The 18,244-nt window shown below is 47.0% G+C and overlaps 1 protein-coding gene across 7 annotated transcripts in view; it reads right to left on the bottom strand.

Annotated features, from left to right (window-relative positions):
• Positions 1-18,244, bottom strand: part of KMT2C (lysine methyltransferase 2C) — a 325,549-nt gene that overhangs the window by 106,828 nt on the left and 200,477 nt on the right. For 6 of the 7 annotated variants that reach the window (XM_069729749.1, XM_069729752.1, XM_069729750.1 and 3 more), the window contains 2 exons: positions 17,600-17,632; positions 17,329-17,472 (listed from right to left, as the gene is read on the bottom strand). In XM_069729749.1, coding sequence (XP_069585850.1) covers positions 17,329-17,472; positions 17,600-17,632 — 177 coding nt within the window. The remainder of the gene's footprint in view (positions 1-17,328; positions 17,473-17,599; positions 17,633-18,244) is intronic. The other variant, XM_069729754.1, reaches the window with a different exon arrangement.

Raw genomic sequence — 18,244 nt, 5'->3', positions numbered from 1 at the left:
GCAATCAGCCTGTGACACTGCTGAGATGTTATGGAGGCCCAGGATGCTTCAATAGCGGCCTTAAGCTCATCCAGAGTGTTGGGTCTTGCGTCTCTCAACTTTCTCTTCACAATATCCCACAGATTCTCTATGGGGTTCAGGTCAGGAGAGTTGGCAGGCCAATTGAGCACAGTAATACCATGGTCAGTAAACCATTTACCAGTGGTTTTGGCACTGTGAGCAGGTGCCAGGTCGTGCTGAAAAATGAAATCTTCATCTCCATAAAGCATTTCAGCCGATGGAAGCATGAAGTGCTCCAAAATCTCCTGATAGCTAGCTGCATTGACCCTGCCCTTGATGAAACACAGTGGACCAACACCAGCAGCTGACATGGCACCCCACACCATCACTGACTGTGGGTACTTGACACTGGACTTCAGGCATTTTGGCATTTCCTTCTCCCCAGTCTTCCTCCAGACTCTGGCACCTTGATTTCCGAATGACATGCAAAATTTGCTTTCATCAGAAAAAAGTACTTGGGACCACTTAGCAACAGTCCAGTGCTGCTTCTCTGTAGCTCAAAAGTGGCTTTACCTGGGGAATGCGGCACCTGTAGCCCATTTCCTGCACACGCCTGTGCACGGTGGCTCTGGATGTTTCCACACCAGACTCAGTCCACTGCTTCCTCAGGTTCCCCAAGGTCTGGAATCGGTCCTTCTCCACAATCTTCCTCAGGGTCCGGTCTCCTCTTCTCGTTGTACAGCGTTTTCTGCCACATTGTTTCCTTCCAACAGACTTACCATTGAGGTGCCTTGATACAGCACTCTGGGAACAGCCTATATATTGAGAAATTTTTTTCTGGGTCTTACCCTCTTGCTTGAGGGTGTCAATGATGGCCTTCTTGACATCTGTCAGGTCGCTAGTCTTACCCATGATGGGGGTTTTGAGTAATGAACCAGGCAGGGAGTTTATAAAAGCCTCAGGTATCTTTTGCATGTGTTTAGAGTTAATTAGTTGATTCAGAAGATTAGGGTAATAGGTCGTTTAGAGAACCTTTTCTTGATATGCTAATTTATTGAGACAGGTTTTTTTGGGTTATCAGGAGTTGTATGCCAAAATCATCAGTATTAAAACAATAAAAGACCTGACAAATTTCAGTTGGTGGATAATGAATCTATAATATATGAAAGTTTAATTGTAATCATTACATTATGGTAAATAATGAAATTTAACACTATATGCTAATTTTTTGAGAAGGACCTGTAATGTTCTGTGTAAACCGAGGGTCCTGTTCCAATTTTTTTTTGCCCATTCTGCAAATACAGAGCGCCGGTTTGGGTCACTAACCATTCCCATTTTATTTAGAGAACAAGAGACCATGCTCCAATCATAAACCGGACCAATGGAGAGATGACAGGGAATATTTAAAAATATATATGTTTATTATATATGTGCACCCCTGAGTAAGGAACTGTGATTCAGAAACGCGCGTCGGGGTGCACATTATCAAGTATTTGGCGGTCCTGGAACATTTTTCCCCTATTTTCATAAGTGGCTTTTTGATAGCAACTGCATATAGCACTTTTTCCTATGCACATTATACACAGTATGCATCCTTAGAAGCAAGTGGGCTTTAAGAATATTGCACATAGCACTTTTTGCACATTTCATTGTGTATTTTTGGTATGATATGTATATTTTTTGATATTTTAAACACTTTTTTATGGTTTCTTTAACTTTATCACTTTTTATAGCATATGCAATACATGGTCCCCCTTTTGATATTTGTTTTGCCTATTGGGGTATATAGTATATAACAGAAATTGACCTGCCTTATGTAATTGGATATTACATTATATTTCAAACCCCACCAAGGTCTCTTGTTCTCTTTAGTGGTCTCACTAAACCTCTGACACATGTGGTGACTCTGGAATTATTAGGATTGAATTATAATAACTTTTGGAATAAGTATTGAAGATTCTTTATATATAGTGTCTGGGTGTCATTACTGTGTTCATTTGATTACCATTTCATTTAGGTGTATCCATATAAATGGCCCACCCAGTACAATATTGGATCAGACTGTGCTCAAAGTAGGCCACAGCTTCCCCAATATGTGGCGTTACCATGTTTATTTGCCCTTACAACATACAGCAGACCATTGCAATGCACTTGTCACTCTGGCATCCTCTACCGCCTTCACTGCTCTCCTTCTGGAGTGTCCTCATTACTAAATCAATGTTGCTGAGTAATTCACATGACCCCACACAAGCACTATACGGAGTCTTATTAGTATTTTATTAGTATCTTATTTTTTTATGAGAAAAAAATGCTGCAAATTATCTCTCTTAGAAAGTAAACAGTCTCACTAGTGGAGCTAGATACCCCATATGTCAATGACTATTCTTTTAGCAAACCTTAACCCTGCTGTGGAACCTTGGGGTCATATAGACACCAGAACTGAATAAATTGAAATATTTATAAAACTGGTCAATCTGACCTTCTATATATTTTCAAGTAACATTTCTGCCTGTGTTGATGATATTTTGAATTTGTTTTTCAATTTTGTTTAAAAGTTATTTTCAATTTTCGGTGTCTGGGACTCTCCTGACCCCATAGTACCTTTATTGTCTGACATTTTATTTTTATATATTTTTTGTTTATTCACATGTTTTGTAATATAATTGTAAATAAACAATGGCTAGACTGAGGACGCCTGATGAAATATTGGCAGCTTTGAATGCTTCTAGTGATGCCGATATTGATAATGAAGGTAATTTATAAGATAATTTGAGCTGGGTCTAAAGTGACACAGATCTCGATGCCGCATCGGATTCACACAGCTAACAAAGTGCTATTATGTCTTACACTGGCAACACTAATTCCTCCGATGATGAGGACGACGATGATGATCCTTCAGGTGAAATTCTTGGCAAAGAGGACTATAAGTGGCTGCTACAGCCAAAGACTATTCGACGAACTCCAATATGGAACATTGTCAAGGCCAATTCAGGACCAAAAGGTTGATGGACGTCTTGCGGATACGCCCTTGAAATCATTACAACTTTTTTTCAACAATGCTTTGATTGATATCGTCGTCAAATGGACGAACCAAAAAATTCAAAGAGCTAAAGTGAAATACAAGACCCAGTCTGGATATTTGTATGGCACAAGCATTGACGAGATTCGTGCTCCACTTGGAATTCTGCTCTTCTTGGGTGCTACGAAAAGTGGAAAAGAAAGCACAGTGTTTGGAAGAAAAATGGCACTGGAAGGCCAATTTGCATAGCAGCCATGAGTCAGAAACTTTTCTTTTTTTATTTCTTCGGTATTGCTTGTGCTTTGATGACTCCACCACTCGATATCAAAGATGGGACGCTGACAAATTGGCACCGATTAGCAAGATTTACATTCAATTTGTCTTGGCTTGTGAAGCGAACTACTCTCCTGGAGTTGGGTGTATTGTGGATGAAACTTTGCTTGGATTCAGAGGAAGGTGTGGCTTCAAACAGTCCATACCAAATAAGCCAAGCAAATATGGAATCAAGGTATATGTCATGGCTGACAGCAAGAACTTTTATTCGGTTTCTTCGAAGATTTACAAAGGAGCTGGAACTCATTGCTTCAGGATTGCCGATTCCTACCCAAGCTGTGCTGGATTTGATTCCTACAATTGTTGGAACGAACAGAAATGTTACAACGGACAATTACTACACTTCGATTCCCTTGGCTTTGGAGCTGAAGGCTCGCAGTTTGTCTTTGGTTGGCACATTGAAGAAAAAAATCTTGTATCCCTCCAAGCTTTCTGGCTAAAGCCGATCAAGAAACAGTTCAGTATGCCTTTTGATCATGCAAACGACTTTACATTGCTGTCCATTGCGCCAAAGAAGAACAAGAGAGTTGCGTTTCTGTCGACCATGCATCGCAAAGAAAAGAAAGATGAAGAAACCGGAAAAGAAGAAATAAATGCTTTCTACAATAGCCAAAAAGGAGGCGTCGATAGTCATGATCAAATGTGCAGCTTGTACAGCACTGCAAGAAAAACGAATCGGTGGCCAATGAGGGTCTTTTATGGAATGATTGACAGCGCTGCGGTGAATGCGTATGTTATTTTTATTGATAATGTACCTTATTGCGCATCTAAGAATTTGGACAAACGCAATAAGTTTTTGAAGAAAGTTGCAGTTGCACTGATCAGCGATTGGATGTGCATCAAACGCCAAAGGATGTCAAGCAAATCATCCGCAGCTGTGGAATTTTGCAGGCACCATCAGAGCTTCCAAGTGACACCAGCAGTGTTACAGGACAGCGCAAACGGTGCAATGTTTGTCCTTGATCGAAGGACAAAAAGACGAGATTTGTTTGCAATGACTGCAAGAAGTTCATTTGTGAAGAACATGGCACTATGACGTGCAGTGAATGCAAGGGCTAAATTTATTGCCAGATCATTCGCTGTCATTATGTTTTTACTAAAATCCACACAGTTGCAGTTATTGTGCATTTTTTTTTATTGCATTTGAATACTTTCAGTTATTAGTAAAGCGTTTTGGTATAAATTTCAGTTTGTGTTTGATGATGACAAATCACTTCAAAGTTACGTTTGATTTCATAACGGTGTTCTGAAATGATGACAGAATAAAACTTGATTATTCTGAACAGCCAACATGTTCATTTTAATGAAATATGACGATTTTGAGCCTGGGGTCATTTAGACCCCACGGTATCAAAGAAGTGATTTTTTTCATGGTTTCACAGCAGGGTTAAAATATGAGTTAAAGGGACTCTGTCACCTGAATTTGGAGGGAACAATCTTCAGCCATGGGTGTTTGATTCACCCTTTCCTTACCCGCTGGCTGCAATATTGGATTGAAGTTCATTCCATGTCCTCCGTAGTACACGCCTGCGCAAGGCAAGATTGTCTGTACTATGGAGGACAGAGAATGAACTTCAATCCAATATTGCAGCAAGCATGCAGCCAGCGGGTAAGGAAAGGGTGAATCAAACACCCGAAAACCCCGCCCCTATGGCTGAAGATTGTTCCCTCCAAATTCAGGTGACAGAGTCCCTTTAAGACAGACCGCCATTAAAGTCAGACAAAACTAGCCAATTTCCGAAGGACCAGCGAGCATTCTAATGCTTATGGGGTCCTCCGACAGATGGCGCTGCGGGATGACAAGTATCAGACTGTGGGATTTTCACAATCTTTGTCACGGGAGAAAAGCTGCTGCCTCAGGTGTCTGGCAATGGCTTTTTCTTGCTCTCCCCATGGGAAATAAATTTGTACTAACAAGATGGGAGAGACAGCAATTTGATAAATCAAAGTGCGTCCAACATGCCATGTGCATGCTCAGCTATAGGACTATGTGCCCCTTATCAGTGTAGAGATGGCTTTGGCTAACTGAACAGACAACCTTGATGAAGCACGGGCAACTGGCTCTTCTTACAGAGACCAGCAGAGTATGGAGTCTTGATGTTTTTTTTAAACTTTTTTTTTTTTTTTACTATCTTAGAGAGCTAATATGCATAAAGTCTTACACACTGCTCAGTGTATTTTAAAACAGGATTTTTGGTTGCTTACCGTAAAATCTGTTTCTCGGAGCCTTCATTGGGGGACACAGGAACCATGGGTGTATGCTGCTGCCACTAGGAGGCTGACACTATGCAAATAAAAAAAGTTAGCTCCTCCTCTGCAGTGTACACCCCACCGACAGGAAGTAGGATATTCAGTTAGTGAGAAAGCAGTAGGAGAAGCAACATGTTAAAGATAGAAAGTCAAACTGTGACAATATAACACAATAAAACAGAGCTGTTCAACTTGGGAGGGTGCTGTGTCCCCCAATGAAGGCTCCGAGAAACAGATTTTACGGTAAGCAACCAAAAATCCTGTTTTCTCTATCGCCTCATTGGGGGACACAGGAACCATGGGACGTCCCAAAGCAGTCCCTGGGGTGGGAACAGCAGAAAAAAACTCCATTCAGGTCGGAGAACTTACCACTGCAAGATCCTTCCGCCTAGGCTGGCAACTGCCGAAGCGTAGGTATGGAGCTTATAACATTTGGCAAATGAGTGAATGGAACACCAGGTTGCCTTGCAAAGTTGTAGGGCGGATGCCCCATGGTGTACCGCCCAGGAGGCGCCCACTGCCCGGGGCAGAGTGAGTCTTAATCCCAGGAGGAGTCACTCTGTTCCTGACCCGGTAAGCCTCCAGAATAGCAGGTCTGATCCAGAGAACAATCATAACCTTGGAGGCTGGCAGGCCTCTTGGCGCACCGTCTGGAATGACAAATAGACGGTCCGTCTTCCTAAAGAAGGTGGTCCTAGACAAATAGATCCTCACCGCCCTGACCAGGTCTGGCCTGTTCAGCGAACGCTCCAGAGAATAGGTCGGAGCAGAACAAAAAAGTGGGAAGGACGATCTTATTGAAGTAACAAGGAGGACACCACCCTGGGAAGAAAAGGCGACGATGGCCGTAAAACTACCTTATCTTGGTGAAGAACCAAGAAATGGGGCGACAAGAGAGCCACCAACTCCGAGACGCGCCTAATGGAGGTGATGACCACCAGAAACGACACCTTGCAGGACAGAACAGACAGTGAGGCCTCATGGGGAGGTTAAAGGGGGGGAACCCCACTGAGCCTCCAGAACAAGATCCACGAGAGTCCGGTACAAGAGAGCTGCATGCACCACTCCTTGGAGAAAAGTTCTGACCTGAGAACGGGACGGATATATATCCTTGTACCGTGATAGCCAGTAGATAGACAAATATTTGGAATTGAATTAGTCTATGCCTGATGAAGAGGCCTGAGAAGTCTCGAAGTTTTGCAATTTGCTACCATCTTTTCAGTTAGCCATTAAGAGGTATCAACCACCGAGGTCTCAGATCTAAATATCTGACCTGAGAACAGGAAGTCAAGGACTTCTGAAATGGGACTTCAGAAAGAGAATGGAAATTGTTGCTACCTGACCCTTTAGAGGACTAAGGGCAAGGCCAGCATCAAGTCCCGCCTTGAGAAAAGGCCAAATGGAAGGATTCAACAGTCAAGATGTTAAATTGAGCAACCAAGAACTCTGGTGGCAGATCGGTCCTTGGGACAGAAGATCTGGCCTGTCTGGGGCCTCCAGTGGAAGTCCGCGAGGAGATTGACGATCTCAGCGAACCAGAACCTTCTGGGCCAATCTGGTGCGATCAGAAAGATCGGCACCCCCTCCGCAATGATCTTCAACAGCCTGGGAAGAAGGGAAGGGGAGGAAACAGATAGGGAAATACAAAATGCGACCCAGGAATGGCCAAAGCATCGGTCTCCACTACAAGAGGATCGCGGACCTGGAAACAAACGGTGGAACCTTCCTAAGCAGTCGCGACGCCAAGAGATCCGCGTCCGGAGATCCCCATCAAAGGCAAATTTGAAAGACAACCTCCCGATGCAGGGACCACTCTCCTGCCGAAAGGCCCTCGTGGCAGAGAAAAACACCGCGGCCTAGTTGCCAATGTCGGGAATATGCACTGCGGATAGTTCCGGAACCATCGCCTCTGCCCAGAAGAGGATCTTGGATACCTCCGCCATTTGCAAGAGACTGATTCCCTCCCTGGTGTTTGACATATGCCACAGCCGTGGCATTGGACGTCTGGATTCTGACTGGCAGACCTCTGAGAACCTTTTCCCAGTGACTCAGGGACAGAAGAATAGCCGCTATCTCAAGGATGTCGAACGGCAGAGGAGAATCTTGCTCCGACCAACGCCCCTTTAACTGACGGATTGCGGGAAACCGCGCCCCAGCCGGGAAGGCTGGCGACCGTCGTCACCACCTGCCATGGGCGAGAAGGAAGGACCGGACCTGGGGAATGAGAGGGGATGACAGCCACCAGCTGAGAGACCATTAGAATCGGACGGAAGGCCGAATCGGACGATCCAGAGACAGCACAGACCTGTCCCACTGAGAAAGGATGGCCTGCTGAAGTGGAACAGCGCAAAAAGGGAACGCTTCCGATGCTGCCACCATTCGTCCCAGGACCTTCATTGCTGAACGGAAGGAAGGCAGCCGAGGGCCTTGCAGAGAACTCCGTCCTGGAGAATTGCCCGTTTCTCCTTGAGAAGAAAAAATAACAAAAAACCCTTGACTGACAGGTGTCGAACAGCATGCCTTAGAAGACGAGGCACTGACTCGGAACAAGACAAGACTTTGTTCTGCTGACCAGCCACCAGAAACGGGACAGAGAGTCGAGGACGATTGTCACTCTCCTGGGCCTGAGAGGGGGGCGGAGCTTTGATGTCTTTGAGGTACAGAATGAGCACTAGGCCCCTGATCCTCAAAATGGCCATAAATGTAGCCATGATTTTTATGAAGACACTGGGTGCGGTCGCAAGACCAAGTGGCAGGGCGATGAACTGGAAATGACTCTTCTGCGCCACGAAACGCAGGGGACACAGGTGTGCTGGGAAAATCAGAACATCGAGATAGGCTTCTTGGATATCTATGGAGCACAGGAATTCCTGTGGTTCCATGCAAGCCAATACTGAACAGAGGGACTCCATCTTGAAATGCCGCAGGCGGAACCTTACGTTCACTAACTTAGGAACCAGATGGGTCGAACTGCGCCGTTCTTCTTCGGCACTACAAGCAGGTTTTGAATAGAAACCTGTGAAGCGTTCCTACTCTGAGATGGAAACGATAACCTCTGAACAAAGAAAGGCAATGGACGCAAAGAAACCTGGGATCAGATTAGGATCTTTTAGAGGGTGGGATTCGAAGAAGCGATTCCGGGGCCGTGAAGCGAACCCCATCTTGTACCACCTCCCTGACCTCAACTGAGGCAAGCCAAACGTCCCTCCAAAAAAAGACGCCTGCCCAAACTGGGAGGAACGCTGGGCCCTTAGCACGAGTTATGCCAAGGAAGATCTGCCAGGTCTGGGCCTGGTGGACCTACCATGAGAATTGAAGGAACGCCAGGAAGGGGTAGGCTTGAAGGAAGCCTTTTCTCTAGCCAGGCGAGACCGCGGTCTGTGCTAGCCAGAGGAATATTCTGACGCCACGAACCAGCGAAAGGACAAAAAGGGAGCTGAACTGCCATATCAGGGGAGGCCAGCGACGCTCGTGCCTCCCGTGGCGTCCTTAATAATTTGTTCCAGCATGTAGTCAAAGACGGGCCCCCTGGAAAGGGAGGCTGGTAAGGGACTTCTTTGAAAACAAGTCCACCTGCCATGTCTTGAGCCAAATATTCCGCCAGATGGTCACCATATTGCTGGATACCTGAGCTGCACAAGACGCGCATCTAGGGAGACAGCTACCAAATATTTCCCTGCATAGGAAATCTGGTCCGTCAGGTCGGCCAGCTCCCCCGGAAGAGGTCCAGCCGTGGAACCCTTACAAGGCTGTTTGGTCCATCTAGCTGTGGTCCTTGAGACCCAGGTAGAGGCAATGGCCGAGGCACAAAGCAGAAGCAGCCACTTCAAAAGCATTAAGCTACTTACTGGTAGCGGCATTTTTCGGAGGCCCATGACAGCACACGAGAGAGGGGATCCGCCCTTAAGGAACAGGAAACCTACAGATACAAAAGGGCGGCACCTCTCCCCATGCATCAGTTGTATTTCAGAGCCTGAGAGGACTGCCGCGGTTAGTGGTACACAAATATACAATATATACATTATATACATTTGAAACAAAATAACCCATTATTGTAATAAGACACCATACGTGAGATTTACATATTACGCTATATACATATCAGGAAGTGCTACCCCCACGTGAATAGGGAGGGAACTAAGGGTGCTGTCATGGGCCTCCGAAAAATGCCGCTACCAGTAAGTAGCTTAATGCTTTATTCGGACTCCCATGACAGCACACGAGAGATTTACAGAGATGTAAGCTACCTTAGGGAGGGACTATAGATTGTAGCACCCTTAACCCAAAGGAAAGATCAGAGGAGGACCCCAAATCCAACCGATAGTGTTTAAAGAAAGTGGAAGGGGATGACCATGTGGCCGCCTTACATATCTGCTCCACTGACACTCCAGATCTTTCTGCCCAGGATGACGCCATGGCCCGGGTGGAATGTGCCTTTAGGTTCTGCGGAGCTGGCCCCCCACCTGCTGTATAAGCTAGAGAGAGAGTTTCCCTAATCCATTTAGCCAGTAAATATTTCGATACTCTAAATCCTTTCTTTGGACCTTGGAAGGAAAGAAGCAGTGCCCCATCCTTCTTCCAATTATCAGTAGCTGAAATATACTGAAGAAGAGATCTCCTGACGTCTAACGTATGAAGCTCCTGCTCTTTAGGATTAGAGGGATTAGGAATAAAGGACGGCAAAACTATCTCCTGTGATCTATGGAACCGTGTCGCCACCTTTGGCAGATATGCTGGGTCTGGTCTAAGGACTACTCTGTCTGACAAGATTTCAGTGTATGGAGGAGCTCTGGAAAGTGCCTGTATATCCCCTATCCTGCGAGCTGAGGTTATGGCGATCAGGAAGGCTGTCTTAAGTGTCAACATTTTGATCGAGGCCTCCTGCAGAGGTTCAAAGGGGGGTTTAGTTAGAGAGGACAGAACTAAATTTAAATCCCATGGAACTGTTCTGTCTTTATGCAGTGGTGTAGATCTACTAACTGCCTTCATAAACCTCGCTATCCAGTAGTTATTCGCTATATTACAGGAAAACAGGGCACCTAAAGCTGAGACCTGTACCCTAAGGGTACTAGGAGAGAGTTTCAACTCGAACCCCTTCTGTAGGAACTCTAGGATTTGTTGTACTGGCACCCCGTCTTGGATATTAAACTTTGAACAAGACAAGAACTTTCTCCAAGTCCTAGAGTAGATTTTCGTAGTTACTTGCTTTCTACTCTTTAGGAGCGTCTCCACCAAGTTTGGAGAGAAGCCTTTTCCCACTAATAGTGACCGTTCAAACACCATGCCGTCAAATGGAGCCCCGTCACTTGTGGATGGGAGATCGGTCCCTGCGAAAGCAAGTTCGGGATCTCTGGCAGTACCCAGGGGACCGCTACAGACATTGTCTTGAGCCAGGCAAACCAGGTTCTTCTGGGCCAAAAGGGGGCGATAAGGATGACTTTCGCTCGATCCTCCCTGATTTTCCTCACCACTAGAGGTATCAGGTTCAGTGGTGGGAAAGCATAGGCTAGTGGAAAATCCCATTTCATGAGAAACGCGTCTACCGCCAGGGGATTCTCCCTGGGATTTAGGGAGCAAAAAAGTTTTACTTTTCTGTTGTTTCTGGTGGCGAATAGATCCACCACTGGCTGACCCCATCTGCGGACGACAAGATTGAAAATGTCCTCGTTGAGAGACCACTCTCCCTGTTTTAACACATTTCGGCTGAGGAAATCTGCTGCCACATTTTCTTTTCCTTTGATGTGAAGAGCTGTCAAAGATAGAAAATTGAGCTCTGCCACCTGGAACAACCGATCCGTGATCTGCATTAAAGTTTCGGAACGAGTTCCCCCTTGCCGGTTTATGTAAGCGACCGCCACTCTGTTGTCCGACAGAATTCTGACGTGCTGGCCCTGCAGATATACGAGGAATTTTTTAACAGCCAGTTCAACCGCCAACAACTCTCTTTGATTTGATGAAAATGTTGTGAAGGGTTCCCACTGTCCCTGGACCACCATGTCCCCCATATAGGCTCCCCACCCTGAAGAGCTGGCATCCGTGGTTATCACGTGGGTGACATCTATCATCCAGGGAACCCCTGCTGATAAATTTTGTTTATCTAGCCACCATCTAAGGGAATTCAATGTTATCGGCCTCAATGTCAATTTTCCATTCAATGCGCCTCCTAAGGCTCTGTCATGGAACAGGACTTCATTTTGTAGGGACCTGGTGTGGAACTGAGCCCACTTAACTGCTGGGATGCAAGATGTGAGTGACCCAAGTAGAGACATTGCTTGCCTAAGTGTCATGGAAGGTGTATTGATTGCTCTTAATACAAAACTCTGAATTTGGTCCATTTTCTCTATAGGGAGGAGACACTGCTGTGTCACTGAATTCAACATTAACCCCAGGAATTTTTGAACATTTAGGGGCTGTAATTTAGATTTTTCAAAGTTTATGATCCAACCCAACCGTTCTAGTTTGGTTTTAGCAATCTCCCATTGTGACAGACAATGATCTACCGAGTTACCTACAATGAGGAAATCGTCTAAGTAGGGGACTATAAGGATATTTGACTCTCTTAAATGCGCCATAACTTCCGCAATTATTTTAGTAAACACCCTAGGTGCCGAGGTGATCCCAAAGGGGAGCGCTCTGAATTGAAAATGTCGAATCCTACCCCCCATTAGTATCGCTACCCTCAGGTATCGTTGGAAATCAGCATGAATGGGTACATGATAGTAGGCATCTTTCAAATCCACTACTACCATGAAACAGTTGTTGAAAAGCATTTTTATTGCCGAATTGATGGACTCCATTTTGAAAGTATGTTTCACCAAAAACTTATTGAGACCCTTAAGATTTATAATGGTCCTGTAAGATTTATCAGGCTTCTGGATTAGGAACAGGGGAGAGTAAAACCCTTCCCCTGCCTGAGAATACGGCACTTCTACCAAAACATTTTTGGAACAGAGAGTCCTCACTTCCTCTTCTAGGGCGAATTGTTCAGTGGGAGATGAGCGCCAGGGTGTTAACCTAAATTTGTCCTGTGGAATATGAACAAATTCCAGCTTGAGACCATGGGAAACAGTGTCTTTTATCCAAACGCTGTTTGTGATTTTCGACCACTCTGCCGAGAAATGCAATAGTCTCCCTCCCACTGGAATTGCCAGTCATTGGTCTTGTTTTTTATTTTCCGTCTGGTTACGGCGAAACATGAGACCTGTACCTCGCTTTCGCCTATCCTCCCATCTAGGACGATCTCTCCCTGGTGAAAAGGCTCGCTTTCCTCCCCGGTTGAACCTTCTTTTGTTGAAGGGACGACGGTATGGATTGAACAGGTTGGGAAACTTTTTCTTATCATCTCCTGCTTTCTCCAGGAGTTCATCCAGGGTAGGCCCAAATAAATATTCGCCTTTACAAGGGATAGCGCAGAGCTTCGCTTTTGCCTGCATATCCCCCGGCCAGCATTTCAGCCATAGGGCTCTCCTTGCAGCATTAGAAAGTCCTGCTGCTCTAGCTGCCAACTTTACGGAGTCAATTGAGGCGTCTGATAAAAAAGCCGCCCCCTCCTGGATTACAGGTAATGCTGAGAGAATGGACTCTCTAGAGGCCCCTTGTTTTAATTGGGTCTCCAACTGGTCCAGCCAGACCATCATTGACCTTGCCGTGCAGGTTGAAGCTACCGCAGGTCTTAAGGAGCCAGCTGCCATCTCCCAGGTTCCCTTCAGGAAGGTATCCACTTTCCTATCCAGGGGGTCTTTAAGTGTTCCCATATCTTCAAATGGGAGAGAAGATCGTTTAGCTACCTTGGCAATTGCTGCATCCAGCTTGGGTGCTTTCTCCCAGTTACCTACTGCCGGGTCATCAAAAGGGTATCGGCGTTTTTGCGCAGGTGGTAAGGAGCCTTTTCTCTCAGGTTTCCTCCATTCCCTATTAATAAGATCTTGTATTTTCTCATTTAAAGGAAACACTCTGCGCTTCTTTTGCTCCAATCCACTGAACATCATTTGTTCTTTGGATAGTTGAGGCTTGGGTTCCGATATACCCATTGTGCCTCTGACCGCCTTTACCAATTTGTCTATCCTTTCTAGGGGTAGGCAAAACCGAGCAGCGTCTTCTTCCGAAGAGGAGGATGATGCTGCTGAATTGTCTGATTCTTCGGACTTGTCCTTTTCCACAGACGAATCAGATGCCCACTCAGTTCTCTGCCTAGAACCTCCTGACTGTGAAAGGTTTTTAAAAGACTCTTTAACCTCCATTCTAATCATCTCCTTGAGACTGGCCGTAATAGAGGAGGATTCTTCGGCTACCTACGGGGATAAGTAAGGTAGACTAGAGTGTAAAATCTACATGCTATACCCCCTCCCCTCCTTCCAGAACCTCACCGTCTGCTGGATACAGGGGTCACATAGTTTTTTAGGGTGTGAGTCAGGCAAGGGAACCCCGCAGATGGCACATTCCCTATGCTTCGCCTTACTGACGTTTTTCCTTCCCTGCATAAAACACATGAGGGGAGACTAGTCACTAAGTGAACTTTCTCGAAGATCACTTACCAGTGGCTGCTCACACCCAGAAATACCGAAGCACGAGGGGGATCCTTTTTGACTGACCCTCCAGACCCCTGTCTGGAGGAGCTTCTGCGGCCCGAACCATCGCTCCTTTTTTCATGTTCCTTCTCCTTGGGTTTCTGGGATGCTTGTTCCAGCAGCACAACCTGCTGATCCTGATCTGAATCCATTTTCAGTAAATTGGAGCCAGAACCCGGGAACATGCTGCTGGAGCCGCCTTATAAGGCCCCTCCTTCGGTCAGCGCACCTTGCCCAGCTTGTTTGTTTAATTTTCCCGCCCCCCCGCAGCTGTGGGGAATCAATCGTCGCTCCGGAGGGATTGCGGCATGATCTCCGGTGGGCGCCGCCATCTTGGAGCCCCCGCGCATGCGCAGGAGCTCACCGATCCGGAAGACGTCGCCGGCTCCGCCCCCCGACGTCACCACAGCTTACAGCGCTTCCTGTCAGCGCTGCAGCTCTCGTGGAACGCCGAGGCCGGCCAGCTACGATCCGATCGGCGCCCCCCAGATGCCGCCGCGCTCCCCCCTGCTCCAGAGAGACCCACAGCCCACGGGAAGGGCGACTTACCAGACGCTGGCCCCGGAGACCGGACACCCCCTGGCGACCGCTCCTCGCTGCCTAGTCACCGCCGTGCCGCCCTGCCAGGGCCACCGTGACTACTTCAGGTACCCGCACCGGCCGAAGTGGGAGACCCTCTCGCCACCAGAATCGGTCCGGCCGGCCTGGACTCCTGTAGTTTCTATAGGCATCCAGTCCCTTCAGGAACAGGAAACCAACTGATGCATGGGGAGAGGTGCCGCCCTTTTGTATCTGTAGGTTTCCTGTTCCTTAAGGGCGGATCCCCTCTCTCGTGTGCTGTCATGGGAGTCCGAATAAAGGCTGATTTTTCCAACGATTCTATAATTGTATCCTTGGAATCCATGAGGGATGCTGCATTAGAAAGTGGAAGGACCATGTTGGCGGACAGTCTGGGGACTGACGAGTCCGCTGCCGAGGAATCAGTCCAGTTAGCGATGAGCTCAGGGGAGAAGGGATATAGGATGCCGAGACGCTTCCCTGTCTGAAAGCATCTGGTATGGTTCACCTTTCCCCTGGCAAGTACCACAACAAATTCAGTGTGTGGAGCAAAGCCCTTGGAAGTTGGTTTTGACCGTCTAAACGAAACCGCCTTTTCTGCGGGTTCCGTAGAGGTATCCATGATGCCTAAGGTCTGGTTGACTGCAACAATAAGGCTTTGCACCCTATCACTCATGCTAGAGGCCTGTAGTGAAACAAAGTCTGAATCTTCCTCTGAAAACATGACCGAGGACGCCCGTCTGACTCGGGAGAGGAGGATCTGGAAGAGGGATCTCACCGTGCCAGACCGGAGGGCGAGATGGATAGGGAAAAGGACAGAAATTCGCTCCTGTCTGGATCTCTTGTGACCTGTGTTGAAAAGGCCGGATGGAGAATCCTGTGACCCACTGGCAACTGCGGGGGGCTGGGAGGGACAATCTGTCAAGCACGGACACCAGGGACGTGACATCCTGGTGAGGTCCGCCACAGACCGAGACAGAAGGAAAGCCCACCCAGGGATAGGGGCCTCGGTCTCACCCGGGGTAGGAACTCCTGGGCGGTGGGTTCATGATGAGCAGACCCATTAACTGATGCCAGAACATTAGGGGATAGGAGAGCTGAGGAGAGTGTCGGGCTGCAGAGCAGCTACTCACAGTAGGTGCAGTCATCCTGTATTCAGCTCCAGACTGTAGGGCTGCTGTGCCAGGAAGAGAAGGCTCCACAGGAAACAAGTACAATCTGCATCAATAGGAAAAATGGCAGTCACAAGAGGGTGTCCAGGACCAGGAGTGAAAAAGCGCACACTGCAGGGACACATGCTGAAAAGCCTGCTCTGAGACAGGAAAAAGGGGCGGAGCCAAACCGCGGGACCAGGGGGCGGAGCCAAGTGCCGGGGGCAGAGCTAAGTCCCGGCAGGAAGGAGCTGACTAAGAGCTAGGTGGGAAAAGCAGAAAGAAGAGGGGCGGAGCCAGCCCTGCAGCTAGGCCCGAGTGAAGCCGGGACCTAAATTAGAGCTGGTGACCGCCGGAGAATGGGGGAGCGGCGCAGAGGATTGAAAAACGCTGCAAAACAATGCCTGCAGCCCCAAATACCCGCAAAATTAAAGGGGAAAAGACCCCCGATGCCCCACTCTGCAGCTAGGCCTGGAAGAGGCCGGGACCTAGATTACATCACATGACCACCGGAGCATGGGGGAAGTGTTGAGGAAAGCCCTAAAACTGCTGCAAAGGTAACCCGAATTAAGGGGCCCACTATTAAAATAAAGGAATTTTTTTTTTTTCCCCCTTTCCCGATCTTCTTTCTTCTGTGATCTTCTTATCTCTGTACCTGGGGAGAGAGAGAGAGAGAGTACCTCCCCATCCAAGATCGGACGTCCGATAATCCAGCATAGTGGGACGTCCGTGTCTCCTCGAACCGACAGGCTCTGGTGGGCGAGTGGGTGGGAGACGGAGGCAGGCCCGGGTCTGAATCACCTCAACACGCTTCTGTGTTAGGGGCTGGGGTCCTGCCGACTAGACGTATGAGGATACGGGGTGGCAGTACACGCCGTACTCATAGTCTCTTTGTGGGACTACAGGTGTGACTGACCACCCTGTATCCCTCCGTGGTACCTGAAAAGGAACGACGCACACTCAGGTAGATAGGGGTCTAATGAAAGACCCATGTCCACCTCCTACTGACACTAAGCTAAACTGAATATCCTACTTCCTGTCGGTGGGGTGTACACTGCAGAGGAGGAGATAACTTTTTTTATTTGCATAGTGTCAGCCTCCTAGTGGCAGCAGCATACACCCATGGTTCCTGTGTCCCCCAATGAGGCGATAGAGAAATGTAATTTTTCTCTTCTCCATTGTAGTCTATAGGTACGGGCTTATTGAGGCTATAAGTACACAAGACCCTGTATGTGTATAACTGGACAAAAGTGAACAAATTTGGAGATAACATGTCTTCGAGGAAGCACTGATGTCAGTGCTGTTACAATTTTACAACTCAATGACAAGTGTCCTGAATTGCTTCGGAGTAAAGACATCATTTAGTTGCTTAAAAGTTGGCGTGAAAGATTCAGCAAACACCTTCACCTGGTTTTACAGATGAGAGGCTATAACCAGGACTAAAACTTACCCTGGTTGTGCAAAGGCAAGAGCTGTGTATGTGGAGGATGAGGATGAGCTGAAGGTGGTGGCGGTTGTGGCAAAGATGGCGGATGGGTGGCTACAGGACTCAGCACAGCAGTAAATAAATCTTCAACATCTTTTCCTTCAAGTTCTGCAAACCCAACAAAAAGAGTAGGAACCAAACATTTTTTTTTTTTTTTTTTTTTTTTAAAGAAAACACTTTGGTGAAAATTTCTTGGTGCCACGATCAAGTGTACAAAGAGGATGGTCATAATTACCTGGAATCTTAGATAACTTTTCCAAAATAGCACCTAAAATGAGGGGGGGAAAAAAAAAAGATTAAACACTATGGCTTTGTTTGGTTATTATTAAAGTTAAGGTCTATGTTCCTACATGGCTTATCACCCATGGAACTTCCACAACGTAAAAACCAGAGTGGTAAATAAGGAGTTATTTAGAACACAATGCAGCCAGGGGATGAGGAAAATAACTTTTAAACTTTTCATATACGGTAAATAAAACTATTTCAGTTTTTACTGAGTGTTACAGTACTGGCATTGTCAGTTGTCAATTTTGACGAATGCAAAATACGCGCTGCGTTGCCAATGTGCAATATTGTTTTAATGCACAGTGACAGTGCTCTCCCTCAACGGCTCTAATGAGAAGTAACAAATCAAAAAGAGAGAGCATAATGCGTGCGTATTGTAAGGAGAAAACACTGTAAGCCGGGATCAGCCTTGCCCCTGAAAGCGACATCTGTTTTGGGGGTGGGGCTGGCCTCTGCTCTCCTTGCTTGCAGAGTACAACCTTTACAATGTACACCAAGAGGGAGCTCTCTTGCTAGGCCCTCCCTTCTGAATTAGAGCTGGGGAGGGAGCACACTGTCACTGTGCATTGAAAAGAATATCCCACAATGACTACGG

Source organism: Ranitomeya imitator, chromosome 6 (genome assembly GCF_032444005.1).
Source record: "Ranitomeya imitator isolate aRanImi1 chromosome 6, aRanImi1.pri, whole genome shotgun sequence".
Lineage (NCBI taxonomy): Eukaryota > Metazoa > Chordata > Amphibia > Anura > Dendrobatidae > Ranitomeya > Ranitomeya imitator.
This window is presented reverse-complemented; position numbering and strand designations above follow the sequence as displayed.